Source organism: Drosophila busckii, chromosome 3R (genome assembly GCF_011750605.1).
Source record: "Drosophila busckii strain San Diego stock center, stock number 13000-0081.31 chromosome 3R, ASM1175060v1, whole genome shotgun sequence".
Lineage (NCBI taxonomy): Eukaryota > Metazoa > Arthropoda > Insecta > Diptera > Drosophilidae > Drosophila > Drosophila busckii.
The window spans coordinates 10,386,211-10,399,940 of NC_046607.1; the positions used below are offsets into that span (position 1 = coordinate 10,386,211).

The 13,730-nt window shown below is 39.0% G+C and overlaps 7 protein-coding genes across 9 annotated transcripts; 2 read left to right on the forward strand and 5 right to left on the reverse strand.

The window, feature by feature from the left end:
• Positions 1-162: 162 nt before the first annotated feature.
• Positions 163-1,614, forward strand: LOC108603085 (transcription factor Ouib). The gene is made up of 4 exons (XM_017991575.1): positions 163-342; positions 400-1,061; positions 1,124-1,369; positions 1,428-1,614. The coding sequence occupies exons 1-4, from the start codon at positions 229-231 to the stop codon at positions 1,537-1,539; spliced, it is 1,134 nt and encodes a 377-aa protein (XP_017847064.1). The 5' UTR covers positions 163-228; the 3' UTR covers positions 1,540-1,614.
• A 1,531-nt stretch (positions 1,615-3,145) lies between these two features.
• Positions 3,146-4,682, reverse strand: LOC108603084 (transcription factor Ouib). The gene is made up of 5 exons (XM_017991574.1): positions 4,535-4,682; positions 3,968-4,479; positions 3,789-3,914; positions 3,603-3,725; positions 3,146-3,540 (listed from the first exon to the last, which is right to left on the reverse strand). Exons 1-5 carry the CDS (start codon positions 4,664-4,666, stop codon positions 3,297-3,299), a joined length of 1,137 nt encoding a protein of 378 aa, XP_017847063.1. The 5' UTR covers positions 4,667-4,682; the 3' UTR covers positions 3,146-3,296.
• Positions 4,683-4,704: 22 nt separating this feature from the next.
• Positions 4,705-6,076, reverse strand: LOC108603086 (transcription factor Ouib). Its single transcript, XM_017991576.1, has 4 exons — positions 5,886-6,076; positions 5,235-5,824; positions 4,900-5,145; positions 4,705-4,843 (listed from the first exon to the last, which is right to left on the reverse strand). The coding sequence occupies exons 1-4, from the start codon at positions 6,003-6,005 to the stop codon at positions 4,726-4,728; spliced, it is 1,074 nt and encodes a 357-aa protein (XP_017847065.1). The 5' UTR covers positions 6,006-6,076; the 3' UTR covers positions 4,705-4,725.
• A 284-nt stretch (positions 6,077-6,360) lies between these two features.
• LOC108603087 lies at positions 6,361-7,687 on the reverse strand. Its single transcript, XM_017991577.2, has 2 exons — positions 7,536-7,687; positions 6,361-7,481 (listed from the first exon to the last, which is right to left on the reverse strand). Exons 1-2 carry the CDS (start codon positions 7,555-7,557, stop codon positions 6,463-6,465), a joined length of 1,041 nt encoding a protein of 346 aa, XP_017847066.1. The 5' UTR covers positions 7,558-7,687; the 3' UTR covers positions 6,361-6,462.
• A 1,159-nt stretch (positions 7,688-8,846) lies between these two features.
• Positions 8,847-9,721, reverse strand: LOC108603088 (transmembrane protein 216). The gene is made up of 2 exons (XM_017991578.1): positions 9,338-9,721; positions 8,847-9,212 (listed from the first exon to the last, which is right to left on the reverse strand). Exons 1-2 carry the CDS (start codon positions 9,591-9,593, stop codon positions 9,019-9,021), a joined length of 450 nt encoding a protein of 149 aa, XP_017847067.1. The 5' UTR covers positions 9,594-9,721; the 3' UTR covers positions 8,847-9,018.
• A 638-nt stretch (positions 9,722-10,359) lies between these two features.
• LOC108603090 (cyclin-dependent kinases regulatory subunit) lies at positions 10,360-13,720 on the forward strand. Of its 2 annotated transcripts, none has more exons than XM_017991582.2 (4): positions 10,360-10,490; positions 12,960-13,073; positions 13,243-13,340; positions 13,400-13,720. In XM_017991582.2, exons 2-4 carry the CDS (start codon positions 13,015-13,017, stop codon positions 13,528-13,530), a joined length of 288 nt encoding a protein of 95 aa, XP_017847071.1. In that variant the 5' UTR covers positions 10,360-10,490; positions 12,960-13,014; the 3' UTR covers positions 13,531-13,720. The 2 variants fall into 2 exon arrangements, with proteins under 2 accessions (XP_017847071.1, XP_017847070.1); XM_017991581.2 differs by having other exon boundaries at positions 10,361-10,640; positions 13,400-13,719.
• On the reverse strand, positions 10,634-12,924 carry LOC108603089. Of its 2 annotated transcripts, XR_001915283.1 has the most exons (3): positions 11,779-12,924; positions 11,432-11,581; positions 11,043-11,088 (listed from the first exon to the last, which is right to left on the reverse strand). XR_001915283.1 is itself a non-coding variant. In XM_017991579.1 (2 exons), the coding sequence occupies exons 1-2, from the start codon at positions 11,993-11,995 to the stop codon at positions 10,895-10,897; spliced, it is 411 nt and encodes a 136-aa protein (XP_017847068.1). In that variant the 5' UTR covers positions 11,996-12,919; the 3' UTR covers positions 10,634-10,894. The 2 variants fall into 2 exon arrangements, 1 of the variants encoding a protein (XP_017847068.1); XM_017991579.1 differs by lacking the exon at positions 11,432-11,581 and having other exon boundaries at positions 10,634-11,088; positions 11,779-12,919.
• Positions 13,721-13,730: the final 10 nt, after the last annotated feature.

The following is a 13,730-nucleotide window of genomic DNA, read 5'->3' on the forward strand; positions in this document are numbered from 1 at the left end:
AAGTATATTAGTCTCGTAATTTAAAGCAACAATATCCGCATTACAAATTTCAGAGCGTCGCCGATAGATTGTGTTTCGATAAGCTCTATCGAAACAAAATTTGAGCAATTTTCAACACTAAATGATACCAGCACTGCGCACTTACATGTGAATGGCCAAATTATTTGTTTACAAAATATACAAGCTAGCAATTATTGACAAATTCTTGGAAGCAAAATTAAATTTGAAATGCTTAAAAACATGTGTAGAACTTGCGGCCGAGATGCCGTGTACAGAAAATCATTAAAAATATTTGATGATCTAACTATATTATGGAATCTTCAGCAATTGACAGGTCTTATGGTTAGTACATTGTTTTAACATGTCAACATACAATAAATTTGTTGATTTTTTCTACAGTTGGAAGAAGTGGACTGCCTACCGCATCTTATATGTATATGCTGTGAGACCGAGTTGCGGGAGGCCATTCGTTTTCGTGACAGAATCCTCGAAGCACAGCAAGAATTTCTCGCGGGATTAACTGAGCAACAAATACAGGAAATACCCGAGGAGTATAAAACAGCATTAACAGTGCTGATTGAAAATAAACACCAAATATTAGAAAATTCGAATACAAGTTGTATGAAAGCGGATTCAGGTGAAGCTGCTTTAATAGAGACCATCAGTGAAGATCTACCAGAAACAGAAGAGACTGCTCCAAATGCTGAAGAGCTTATGGAATATGATATTATTATAAATGAGGAGATACTTGACGAACATGACGAGGTAGAAAGCCAAGAGACTAAAGAATTTAGTACTGATCATCCATCAAGGGATGATGATGAGGAAGTCCAAACAGCGTTGATAGCTGCAATTGATACGGACGAAGATATAGAAACCCTAGACAAGGTGTTGAGTGATGAGTTGCCGATAAATAATAATACGAACAAAAAGAAATCTCAGAAGAAACGAGCTTCGAGTCTTATGTATATATGTGAAGAATGTGGTAATCATATATCTGGTCGATTGGCCTTTGAACTGCACTGTCGACGGCATCGTGGAGACAAGCAGTTTGAATGCGAGTAAGTTATTGATACTAAAATATAATGTAATACAAGATGATAATGGTCTTTTCGCTACATAGTATCTGCCAGGACCGATTTTGCACTAGCTCTGAACTCAAGCGCCATATGCGTCGTCATACAGGAGAGCGTCCGTTTGCATGCCAGTATTGTAATCGCTGCTTTACAGATTACAGTACAAGAGTAAAGCACGAGCGTACACATACTAATGAAAGACCTTATGTATGTAAGAATTGCGGCAAGGCCTTTACTACGGCATATATTCTTAAAAATCATATGCTTATACATTCTGGAGAGCGCGCCTTTAGGTAGACAACAGTAAGAGAATTATTGAGACAATACTTATGAGAAATATGTCTATTACAGATGCGAGCCTTGCGACAAATCCTTTATAAGGCAAACACATTTGGATACTCACTATCGGTCCAGCGCACATAAGCGTAACATTGGCCGACAAAGTCAGGAACAAAAAAGCTGAAATGAAACGTGTTTATTATTTGTATTACTTTCATTATATAAGTGCAACAAATTTTCGAAAATACCCAAGTTAAGCAATAGGATTACTTGTTTAAATAATTGTTTCTTACATTTAAATAATGTATGCTTATGACATTATGATTTGAATATTTTAATATAATTAACACCTATTATGATTTGTATAATTTTATTTGAATTATAATTAACCCCTACCAAATAAAGCGCACCAAACTTTCGCATCTTTTCAATCTATTTTAAAAATATGCTCTAACTTAAATTAATTAAATGAAACTGCATCTCAAAATTATTAATGTACTATTTAAATTTTAATTAATCCATTAATATTATATTATATAAATATATATTGTCACAATTTATTTTTGCATAATGTGTGATCTAAAGACAACTATTTATTAATCGATTGAATATTTTTCTGCACTTAAGCACAAATATGAAGAATAAAATATAAATTCACATTATTCAAATTCTAATTTTCAATATAGACAGCGGGGTGCGCTGGGGTATATAAAAGTTGGTTGCGCCCAACTTTAATTTGTGTACTTGTTTTATTTGAACTCCCGAACTCTGATGACGAGTAGATGCAAATGAAATTATACATACATGTAAATACATGTATCAGGTTTCAAATAAAAAAAGTTTCATAAAAGTCAATAATTTTGAATACCATATTTCAGAATGCATATAAACAATATCAAGCATCTACTAAAAAACAGAGCTATAAAATAAAAATATGAACGTTCGAAGGCTTAAGGCAGTTACACATTTGTTTGAAAACTTCAAATTAATAATTTAAATTTTTCTGTGTTTCAATGACAATATTTCGTCTTAAAAGTGATGTTTATGATTTAATAAATTAACGTTAACATTAATAGCTCTCCTATTATTTCACCAAATTCCCCAAAGCGACGCACTGGACAAAAATTGTTAGTACAAATGTACAAGATTAAAAGTTTTTCCTTCAGCACTTCCTTAGTTGGTGCTTCCGTGAAGTATTGCAATACTGATAAAACTTTGGTATGTTGAGGAGAAACCCTAATAACAAATCGGAAAGGAGCAAGTATTGATCATAAAACATACAAAACATGTGTGCCGCAACTCTTATAAGTGCTGAATATGTAATGACCAGATTGTCTTTCTTTTAGAAATGATTTGAGCTTTTTAAATTTAGATACCGATTGGCTTCAGGACTCGGGTGTCTTTTAAATATTCAACATTACTGGTAAGCCTGACGGATGTCTCCTGTACTTTTGATCTTATTAAGTAAATTTGTGCATCATGTCACAGATTCTTCAACAAATTCCAAAATAATCAATAGTTCCTCTCAAATAGTTGGGATTACTTCAGATGCAGAGGGTTGTGATTATAATCATGAATTATAATCTATTAACACATGTTTCATATTATTAAGATTGAATTGAGAAAGTAGTATGGCCAAAAGAAACGAGACAATTTCATCAAATCTTTAATACTCAATTCAAGTTTATGTATGTATGCATATACCCAACGGCCAAGTTAATTAATTAAAACTGTTAAAAGATATTTTTATGTTTAATGAAAGACTTTATCAAAAATATATGATTGTCCTAATTTACGTTGTTCTTAGCAGAATTTGTAAAGGAAATCTTTGTAAACTATAAAAAGTATTGTTTTGTCTCAATGTGCTGCTCTGCTGTGTCTAACGGGAAAACAAGCTATAGTTACCTACGAGGAGACCGTTAAAGAGCTCATATATATTATTTATATAAAAACTGTAGTATCTATGTCTATAAGCTGTTGCAGCTGCTGGCTTTCCAAAGGCACTTCAATACCACCTACAACTATGGATTGTGAATCAGTAATAGACGGTTGCATTGCAGATTCGGAGACTATTTGTAATTGCTGTTCCTGTTCTTGTAGGCACACATTTTGCTTGTGCGTTCTTGACCGGTAATGTGTCTGCAAGTGGGTTATACGCAAGAAGGATCGTTCACATGTTTCACATCTATCATTTAAACAAAAATTATTGAGTCTTTTGCAGCTTTTAAAGATACGATAGCTACTTACTTAAACATGCGTTTGCCAGTGTGGACCAGCATATGATTTTTTAGTATATACGAGTTGGTAAAAGCTTTGCCGCAGGTGTTACACGCATAGGGACGTTCGTTTGTATGCGTGCGTTCATGTCGACTACAACATATAAGCGTTATTAGTTATTTGTAAGTATGCACAAAAAGCTTTATGCATACTTACAGTCGTCCACTATAGTTAACGTAGGTGCGATCGCAATAGCGACATGGAAAATATAGACGATTGCTAGAGTGCATCTCCTGATGGCTCTTTAGCTCACCCGTAGATAGAAAGCGTGCCGGGCATTCGCTAAAGTAAAGAAATTTAAAAGGTTTTCCCATTGTCTTTGACCGTAAACTCACTTGCACACATAGGGCCTTATGCCGCTATGCTTGCGTAGATGACGCTCAAAGGCTGCACGGCCACAGAAATGTCTACCGCATTGGTCGCATATAAAAGTATTTCGCTTGGCACATTTTGGTTTTGTCCCTTTGGCACAGCGTCGTTTTCCCTCCGTATTTTTACTAGGCGGCTCGTAGAGCTCATCTTCAGTGTCTGAAAAGTCTAGCGCATCGCTATAAGTGGCCATATCCAAGTGATCAATGCCATCATCATCTTCTGATGCAGTATTTGGCTGCTCTACCTCGATAAGCACTTCTATGGGATGCCTTGCTTTGCTGGGAGACTGCTCGCGACTAATGCGTGCACTACGACGCACACAGAGCACATGTGTGCCCGTAGCATTTAACTTTGTCTTTGGCTGCGTCCATCTTTTGTGGTTGCGCAAGCAACGTCTGCGAAATTCCATGGCACAGTCTAGATCACTTTTGCATATGACACATATGACCTCAGGTAGCTGCTGCTTGGATTCTAACTGCAAAACAAAACGTCGGGAACAGTGCATAGCGTAAAAGTAATGGTTAACTTACGAGTAGGCCAGTTAATAATTGAATTTGTCGCAATAGTTTACGCGCACTCTTTTCAAAAAGGTATGTTGGCACTTCTTTAACAGCAATGGTATCCGCATCAATGCCACAAACGCGACAAATATTTGGTAACATAGTCTTATATTTACAAAACGTTAAGGTAACTAGCTTCGGTTTTATTTTTGAATTCGTGCTTATGTAACTGCTGGCGGAGCTATTTGCTGCTTCTCCACGTTTTGCTTGTGAGTGTTCGAGCGATAGTGAGTTTTCAGATGAGTCTTACGTAGAAACGAGCGCTTGCAGAGCTCACAGCTGCAAAGTTTGAATAGCATTAGTTAAAATAATTGACTAACAATGGCAGCCTTTACCTAAATGAACGCTCTCCCGTATGCACGAGCCTATGGTTCTTTAGTATATAGTTATTGGTGAAGGCCTTGCCGCATTCTTCGCATACAAAAGGCCGGACATTTGCATGCATTCGCTCGTGCTTGAGGCGACCCGTATAGTTGGTGTATCGATTGGAACAATAGCGACATGGAAATGGTCGCTGGCCTGTGTGTGTGACAGTATGAGCGCGCAGTTCAGAAGCGGACAGGAAACGTCCCGGGCACGCGCTACAAAAAGTTACATATTGTGTAATGTATATATTACAATGTAATTTACATATGTGCATAAATGCATAAAGTGTATGTTTTTAGCTTACTCGCATGCAAAGGGACGATCTCCTGTGTGCTTACGCATGTGCCGCTCAAATAACTGTTTAGTTTTTACATGTGCACCACACTGCTCGCAAATATAGACGGTCACTTCTTTTCGGATTTTGAGTTTCTTCTTATCCGTTTTAAGCGTCTGATTGGCGGGCTTGTAATCGTCATCATGTGGCATACTTTCCAAGCTGGCGCATGAGGTTGAGTCCATGTCAACAACAAGTTCCGCCTTCATAACAAAATCGGGATCCAAATGATCACGTTCCCTGGCATCCTCAATTGACGTTGCATTAAACTCTTCTTTAATCATAACTTCAACTGTTTGCTGTGGCTTCTCCTCCTCTGTATCGCTCTCTCTATATGTATTGACAACAGTACAGCTACGAGGCTCTCTTAGCTTCGGACTAGCATTTGGACTGGCACTGGCAGTATCGGCCTCGCTCTGCGAAGAATCATCTTTTTCTTCCACGTACGGCAACCACGTTCTTTGCGCCCTTAGACAAAGTCTGCGAAATGTCATTGCCATCTTGAGATCTGACTGACAACAGAAACATATAAGTACAGGTGCATCTTGCGAAAGGCGCAGCTAAAATGAATCAAAAAAATGTAATGCAAACTGTCGGTAAAGTTAACACTCGTTGGATTACCCGCAATCCTGTTAGCATTTGTATGTGTCGTACTAATTTCCGGTTGCCCGCCTCAAAGAGATTGAGGCTTCTCTCGCATATGTTGCTGCCGCCGCAGACTCTGCATCTTTTGGCATCCATAAGACAGCATTGACTTCGTTTCAGGTTAAATAAAAATGTAAATAAACACAAAATGCCATTCACGCGGAAACGTCGACATTACACAGCAAACGTCACACGAATAGAACTTCAGATGATAAAATTTATCATTCTATCAGATTCTATCAGATAAAGCTGTAAATGTTGTTACAATTTTAAATTGTCGTTGTAGTTGCTGTTGCTCTTGCATATTTATACATAGCTCGAAGCATTGAACTCTGAGAGGCCATTGAGAAAATTTCGAATGAAAATCGAATCGCTGGGAGTAGTAGATTTAGAATTTTTGAGCAAACTGCATATTGACAATAAAGATAAGAAACAAAATTGTACTTTGGTTATAAAAATATGAAATTTTATATTGATTCTATTGTGTAAGAGTACTGTTGTATTAATTTATTACTTAATGATTTTGTTTGTGCCCAGACTGTGACTCCGTAAACTAGGCCTGTGAGCTGTTGGCGTCCTCCAATGACTGAATTTGATTGTGCTTCAGCTGCAAGTCCTTATGGAAGAGCACATCTTGGCGCACTGCCTCAGCACGCTCGCGTGTTATCTTCAAATCGAGAAGCTCCAAACGGCGTTTCTCAATTAACAAGCGATAGCGATGTAGCTCCAACTGGCGTTGCCGTAAAGTGGGCAATGGGTTAACGGCAGAACTGGAGGTTGACTTCGCACCGCTGCCAGTGGCATCAGTGGGATTAGCTGGTTGCTTGGTGAAGCGACGTTTGCTCTTTGGGTTATCATTCTTAGCTGGTGGATTAATAACTGGCATAAGTGTGACCTTTGCTAGCTCAGCATGTAATGATTGCTTCAAGGGCATGCACAAGTCGCAAAACTCCGATCCGCAAGAGTCGGTATCATCTGGTATACGTCTACGCCTGGCAAACTTAGGTGGCATCTCGCGTATCACTACCGTCTGTAATGGCGGAAAGATGCACTGCTCCACTCTAAGATCAGCAGTGATCACCTTGGGCTTGGGCGTGGGCGTGGGCGTGGGCATGGGCGCATTTGTTACTTGCTCCTTGCTAGCCTGATGCTTAAGAGACTCATGCGATGGCTTATAGCGTGCACCCAGAGTGGCGGAAGTCTTATTACTGCGTATGAGCTCAAACAAATGCTGCCAATGCTCAATGCTGCGAGCTCTTTTGTTTGTGAACTGCGCTGGCGCTGGCGCTGGCACCGACTCATGTGAAGGCTTGTAGCGCAGGGCCAAATTGGGTGACTCTTCAACCGCTTGTGGCTTCAGGAGCAGTCGCCACTTGCTGCTGCTGGTACTGGCATCGGCAGCAGTAGCAGCAGCAGTGTCTGATGCACTGGAACTGGCTGAGTTTGCGGTCTTATCCGTCGTTGGTAGGCGTCGATAGTTAACAACAGAGTCGTAGACTTCTTCCTCCTCATTGTCTTGCAGCTGCCACAACACGCGCCGGCTGCTGCACGTGTGTAACTTGCCAATTTCCTCTATAAGAAGGCAGCAATTAGCTAAAAAGAAAATTAGAAATTCGAGTGGCTTACCAGAACTTTGAGCTTTATCCATGGTTTATGGAAGCGTACAGCACTTTTCAGTTAAAGATGGTTAAAAAACGTGAGTCACAGTAAATTTGAAACAACAAAATTGTGTGTATCTGTGTGGGATTGGAGTTTTTGGAAATTAACTGAAAAATCACGTGGGAGCTCAGGAGATGCTCAAATTTGCTTGGCCTACTTAAAAATGTTGAAACGCTTTAAGTTTTTGTTGACTTTCATTTTCTTTAATTGTATATTTTGTCATAAAATCTTTTTTTTTTTTCTTTTTAGACTAAATTAACTGTGTTACATTTTTTGGGTTTCTTAATTTCAATTAATGTTCGACTAGCGCATTTTAAAAATGTATGTTAACGTTATGCATTTGAACAGAAGTTTGTTTTTTATATACTACATATATAAATATTATACAGTTTAAATTTGCCAACAAAGGATTAGTAAATGTTTATATTTATATCTCTCTCTCTCTCATTAAGTGTTAATGTATTTATATATTAATGTTCATTCAATTGGTTGCACTAATTGTAGCTGGTTTAAGAAGCATGAGATTTTTGTATGTTGACTAGAGAGTGGGGATGAAATGCGTTAATTGGCTATGAAACCACAAAGGACATACATACTTCGGCAACCTTGAGAGTAACGTTCTGACTAGCATTCGGCTTAATGAGATGTGAAGAGTTCAAAAGTGTTGTGTTTCTTGTAGATTCTACTCGAAGGACGGGGTAGGGATAGCAAGTTTGCTTGTATAGTAAAGGCTTCTACTAGTTGTATTTGGTTTAAATATTGATTTAGAGGGCGTCTTGAAAGTCTTACATTTAACATACGTTTAGTAGAAGCTAAGTACATAGTTTTTGTTTAAAGTATTTCATGTAAAGTACACACATTGCCTGTTGAATTGTTTTTGTTTTAAGTTTACACGTGGGTCGGTTTTAAAGTGAAGTTTGCAACTATTGTTAACAATTACGGCTCGAAACGCTAAGTAGCTTACATGACATGTATTTGTTTAAAATTATGAAATTATAGTTGTGCTTGATACATGTTTTATAATTTATACACAAGAATATGCGCTTTGTTTATATATAATATACATATATAAAAAAAATTTGTCTTACAAATTGTTTTGTTCAAGTTCAAGTTTCTGGTTGTCTTGTCGTATTGGTTCCAATTGATGCTTAAATTTTAACAATAATTTCTTTATAAAACCGTTACAAGTGTATATATGTACATAAACGCTTGCTATATAACACTAGTTATATACTAGTGTGTATATATGTTTCAGGGACATTTAATATCTCATGTCTCATAATTCAATTCTTTCGGTTTCTTTATGTTAAATTTGTTTGTGTTTGTGTTTAATTAATGTTATAGCTATATTGCTAATCTCTGGTTTTTTTTGCTTTGGTTTTGATTTCTTTATATACTTGGCTTTTAAACTACAATATAAATGTCTCGACTTGCTGTAGTTATTATGTTACTAATCATAAGTTACTGGACGACACAGTGAGAATACAAAGACGATGGCGTACCACACCTCGGTGAAGTAGAGCGCTATCTGCAGCGTGCATAGACAATACTCCAGACGCAGCCTGTAGGTTTGCAGGAGCAGCAGATACGAGACGCCCACAAAGCAGGGTAGAGTCAGAAAGACAGACATTATGGCAGTCCAACCTGTGAATAGACAGAGAGCGTGAGAAATCAACGTGAGCAACAAAGAGAAATTGATAACGTGCTATAAATAGACGTAACATCGACTGTGCCAATTAATTCTGAACACTCAGTTCATGTCACTCTACCTCGCTCGGCCAGCGTTCCCTTGCGTCCCATTATCAGGCGCATCGTCTCTAGCACGATGAAGCTTATCATCACCGCCGAGTCCTGCGCGAGCGTGTGCCCTGTGTAGCTTAAATTGATCGCCTTTAGCAAGCCCATGGCCATTTCACAGCAGGCAAACATGCCAAAGTAAAAGCTATTCAAATAGATTAGCACCTCGTAGTTCATGCTAGGATTTGGCTTCTTGGGCACTAACGGTGGCGGTCGCTTTGGCGGCATTTTAACTGTTTAATGCAACTAACGCTACAGAAATTCACTATTTATTGGCCTAATCCCGGCACAGTTTGGCAATGCGCGCTGCGCTGTTGGCGCTGCTTACGTTGGGCGCTATATTTTTAGACTGACCATAATAATAATGCGAACCTGCTGTGTTGGCCATTGGCTCTGTCACTCTGGTTGTTGTTGTTGTTGTTGCTGCTGTTTGTGGTTGTCGCAGCGCATTCTGTTGTTTTTATTTATTTGAATTATATGTTGGTCGTTGTCGCCTTTCGCGTGTTCAAAATCTGTTGTGTCTCTTATTAAGGCCAGGTTAGCTAGGATTGGCGAATAACCTACCCTTACAATTGTTAAACTTAAAACAAAATATTTCCACATACTTTAGATATTGAGTTCTGCTTCGAATACTAAAATAGTTTCGAGTTTGTTGCTACTAAATCGAGATTCAAGACATGTTTTTAGTTATTAAAATACAATTGTCGTTTTAATTGCTTGATAGCAAACATTTTCCTCGTCTGTAGTTCCTTTCAGTCTAGCTGGCCTAAACCCACCCAAACAGCTAGAGCTCTCTGCTGTTGGCGTATATACTATTACACTTGAATTAGAAGTGTACGTTGCAGTTGTATCATGAGCAGCGACAACGATGCCAACTGCTGCGCTCTGATGCTAATGCACATAGACTACTTATGTGTGGTTTGTCTGTCTGTGCGAGTGTTTGTATATAATTATAGATCATTATAAGCGTATAAAAATACACCAACAAAGCAACAACGAGCGAGTCCGAGCCCCGAGCCAGGCGACAAAGGCCGGACAAAAGAATGCGCTCTGAATTTAAATCAAATGGCGCTTTTGATCGAAACGGACGCGACGCGGCGTATATCGTTATCCGTGCTACTGCGAGTGCGTTTTACACATAACACATAACACTACTATATCTTATATAAGAATGCAAAGTTTTAGTACGAACCTCTTTGCTTCCATTTTGGTGGCTGTTAACTGGTTTTTTAAAGTGGCGTGAGCAGACTACGGATAGCAACTTCTTTGTCTGGGGTTAGTATATCCTTAGAGGTTTGTGCGTGTGTGTGAGTTTATGGTTGCGGTTCGTGATTCGCTCTTTATACACCAATATCGCTCAACTTAAACGTAAAGAGTTTGATGTAATTATGCCAAAGGATGCGTTGTCGTCGTCGTATCAATGCAGCTTCATTTACTTGCATTGCTGCAGTTGTTTTTGCTGTTGCTGTTGTTTCTGTTGTTGTTGCTGTTGCTGACATCGGCATCGACGTGGCAACGTTAACCAACTGCTAGGTATATGTAACGGGTCGACACATTGTACAAATGAATATGCTGGCGTAGACTAGTTCAGCACCTTGTAGAATGATCATTAAGGCACTCAGAATAATTTCGAGCTTAAGAACAAAGGTTTGAAAACAACATAAATAAATAACAATAGCTAGACTGGGCAGTGTTAATATTACGGACGCGGTTGCTTGCCAGCCTGCAAAGAGAAAACAATATAGAATACTAGTTAGAACATATAGGCATTCAGTATAAAATAGTTTTCATTTTGGTGTGCGGTGTGCTGTTTCTTTTTTTAATTTTTCCTCATCGTCCCTTTTTTCATAGTATTTAGTTAAGTATGCATAATTTGTATATAATTAACTACCTGAATTGTTTACTGAACTTTGTAACTAGTAACCAAATTTAAAATATGGGTCATGGCATTTTGGGCATTAATTAAATATGCAGAGCTAAAAATTACGCATACGCCGTGTTGATTATGAAAACATTTACAAACCAAAGCTGATATGGAGTGTGTGTGTGTATTAGTGTGTGCGTACCAAACAATGATGACGCTTTTGTGGCATTGAGAACACAGCAAATTATTTGAGCATGTCATCATAGCAGAAACTCTTCATACCAACCCCAGCAGCTTCCTCCAACTCACTCCGAGACTGCCATAACTGTTGAGTTGAGTCCATGCGGCACAGCTCATTAAGTAAACAAATACGAGTATTAAACATAAAATGGGCGCACAGCATATGGAGTGGATAGCTGCGTGCGATTGTGTGCGTCTGTCTGCGTGCGTGTGTGTGTGTGTGTGTCTGTGTTTCGATACATGCTTGTAAGTGTGTAATAAATGGCACACTTAGTGCTTTTGTTATTTCTTTTGTTTGGAACTACTCACCACGATCACTGAGGCTGCTCTTGCGACCAAAGACGATGCGCAGCGTTTCGATGATGAACAACGAGAGCAAGATGGTCGCCTCACGTGACAAAATGTTTTCTCCATATTCTAGATTGATTGCCTTTAGAACGCCCACGCCCACCTCGAATGCGGCGTACATGCCAAAATAGAACGAATTTAGATACATGAGTATCTCGTATATTAGGCTGGCGTTCATGTTCTTATTGTAGCTGTTGTTGTTGCTGCTGCTGCCGCCGCAGCTTCTTTTGCTGCTCGCGCTACTTTCGTTGGAGTGTGGCGGGGACTGGGACTGGTGCTGCCGACGCTGGTCACTTTAGAGTTGTTGTACACTGGGACTGGCCCAGGGCAGCAGCAGCAGCAGGTGGCTCACACGCACACATACACGCACATTCATGCATATACATATACATATGTGTACATGTGCTTTGTCTGGGGCTGGGCGCGCTCGTTGGGGGACTCGGTGCGCGGAACACAAGCTGATTTGCCCTTCTTGGTGTATTTTTAATTGTGTCTGCCCATATGCATATTTACTTTATCGCACACTTGCCGTTGCTAGTGTTGTTGTTGTCGTTTATTATTCAGCGTTGTCATGGGAGTTTTTCCTTGTTGCGTTGGTAGCACAGTCACAAGCACAAGCACGAATGTGTGTGTATTTTCGAGTGTATAAAAATTGATAAATTTATTATGCGTGTGGTAATTGTTTAAAAGCATCCACGGCGCTTATATAAAAACCAATTTAGAATTTGCTTCTCCACTCACGCACACAAAAACAATACCGCAATGCTTTGGCACGCATCTGTCAGATACGGTATTTATTTAGATACGTAAAGCTCTGTTATTGCTCTGCTATATGCAAATCGAGAATGTTAGGGCGCTGTTGCTGGAAGTATCGATAAGTTTTTGTTATGTTGTACTTGTAAGCACAGAATTCTTGGCAAAACTTCCTAGCTTTTTAAAAGCCTTGCAACGGCTACGTAATCGACTTGTCTGTCTTACGAATAACAATCAGCATATATTTGTTTTTGTTTTGGCACAGACAGCCTTAAATACACGATTTCTCCACATAAGCTGTCGTTTTGTTGTCACTCTTGGTTTCGTTAAATGCAGTTTCGTTAAATATATAATATGTGTTAACCAACACTTAACTTCTATCATTGCAGTTATCGTTCCGCCGCCACTATATTATTTTGTAAATAAAGGAAAATAATTGTAAACATGCCGGCGGATCAGATTCAATACTCTGAGAAGTATTTTGACGACAAATTTGAATACAGGTGAGCTAGAGTTGCGAGAATCACTTTTCAATGTAAGCGACGCTGCTAAATTAATGTTGAAATCAAAGCAATTGAGTGTAATACAACATATATGTTGAAAGTCACAAATGGCGCACATTCTTGACGTTGACCTACATATTTACCTTTGCTTTCTCTCTCAATATGGCAGGCACGTCATATTGCCTCCCGATCTGGCCAAACATGTGCCCAAATCGCATCTTATGACTGAAACAGAGTGGCGAAATCTGGGCGTACAACAGAGTCCAGGTAAGTGCACACAATTGATTGACGCGCCTTATAGTTTATTATTTCTGATTACATTCCAGGTTGGGTGCACTACATGATGCACACGCCGGAGCCGCACGTTATACTGTTCCGACGCAAACGCGTTGAGGAGGATGCGCCTGCAACACAGCCTACTGCCGGCGCCACCAACAATGTTAATGTGTGCGCCTAAAATGGGAGGGAATCTTTCCCACTTTGTTACACAGTATTCTGAAGATTGAAGAGCTTTCATCAGTGTTTACGTTGATATAAAACCTAATTAAGCCTTAGTTTGATGCATTTGATACATTTGTAGAAACTGATTACGCTATAACCACTTTGGAAGACATTTAAATGATTTTTTGTTAATTTAATTTAGCTATAAATACAAAA

Coding starts and splice junctions, on each gene's coding strand:
- LOC108603086 (XM_017991576.1), bottom strand. CDS start 6,005: ATGGATGCCAAAAGATGCAGAGTCTGCGGCGGCAGCAACATATGCGAG. Junction 5,146..5,234: donor GATCGTCCCTTTGCATGCGA/GTAAGCTAAAAA, acceptor AACTTTTTGTAG/CGCGTGCCCGGGACGTTTCC. Junction 4,844..4,899: donor ACGGGAGAGCGTTCATTTAG/GTAAAGGCTGCC, acceptor CAAACTTTGCAG/CTGTGAGCTCTGCAAGCGCT.
- LOC108603089 (XM_017991579.1), bottom strand. CDS start 11,995: ATGAACGCCAGCCTAATATACGAGATACTCATGTATCTAAATTCGTTC. Junction 11,089..11,778: donor GAGCAGCCTCAGTGATCGTG/GTGAGTAGTTCC, acceptor TTCTCTTTGCAG/GCTGGCAAGCAACCGCGTCC.
- LOC108603088 (XM_017991578.1), bottom strand. CDS start 9,593: ATGCCGCCAAAGCGACCGCCACCGTTAGTGCCCAAGAAGCCAAATCCT. Junction 9,213..9,337: donor GGGAACGCTGGCCGAGCGAG/GTAGAGTGACAT, acceptor GTCTATTCACAG/GTTGGACTGCCATAATGTCT.
- LOC108603087 (XM_017991577.2), bottom strand. CDS start 7,557: ATGGATAAAGCTCAAAGTTCTG. Junction 7,482..7,535: donor GGATAAAGCTCAAAGTTCTG/GTAAGCCACTCG, acceptor GCCTTCTTATAG/AGGAAATTGGCAAGTTACAC.
- LOC108603084 (XM_017991574.1), bottom strand. CDS start 4,666: ATGTTACCAAATATTTGTCGCGTTTGTGGCATTGATGCGGATACCATT. Junction 4,480..4,534: donor AATTATTAACTGGCCTACTC/GTAAGTTAACCA, acceptor TTTGTTTTGCAG/TTAGAATCCAAGCAGCAGCT. Junction 3,541..3,602: donor ACTGGCAAACGCATGTTTAA/GTAAGTAGCTAT, acceptor TTTAAATGATAG/ATGTGAAACATGTGAACGAT.
- LOC108603085 (XM_017991575.1), top strand. CDS start 229: ATGCTTAAAAACATGTGTAGAACTTGCGGCCGAGATGCCGTGTACAGA. Junction 343..399: donor AGCAATTGACAGGTCTTATG/GTTAGTACATTG, acceptor TTTTTTCTACAG/TTGGAAGAAGTGGACTGCCT. Junction 1,370..1,427: donor TCTGGAGAGCGCGCCTTTAG/GTAGACAACAGT, acceptor TGTCTATTACAG/ATGCGAGCCTTGCGACAAAT.
- LOC108603090 (XM_017991582.2), top strand. CDS start 13,015: ATGCCGGCGGATCAGATTCAATACTCTGAGAAGTATTTTGACGACAAA. Junction 13,074..13,242: donor GACGACAAATTTGAATACAG/GTGAGCTAGAGT, acceptor TCAATATGGCAG/GCACGTCATATTGCCTCCCG. Junction 13,341..13,399: donor GGGCGTACAACAGAGTCCAG/GTAAGTGCACAC, acceptor ATTACATTCCAG/GTTGGGTGCACTACATGATG.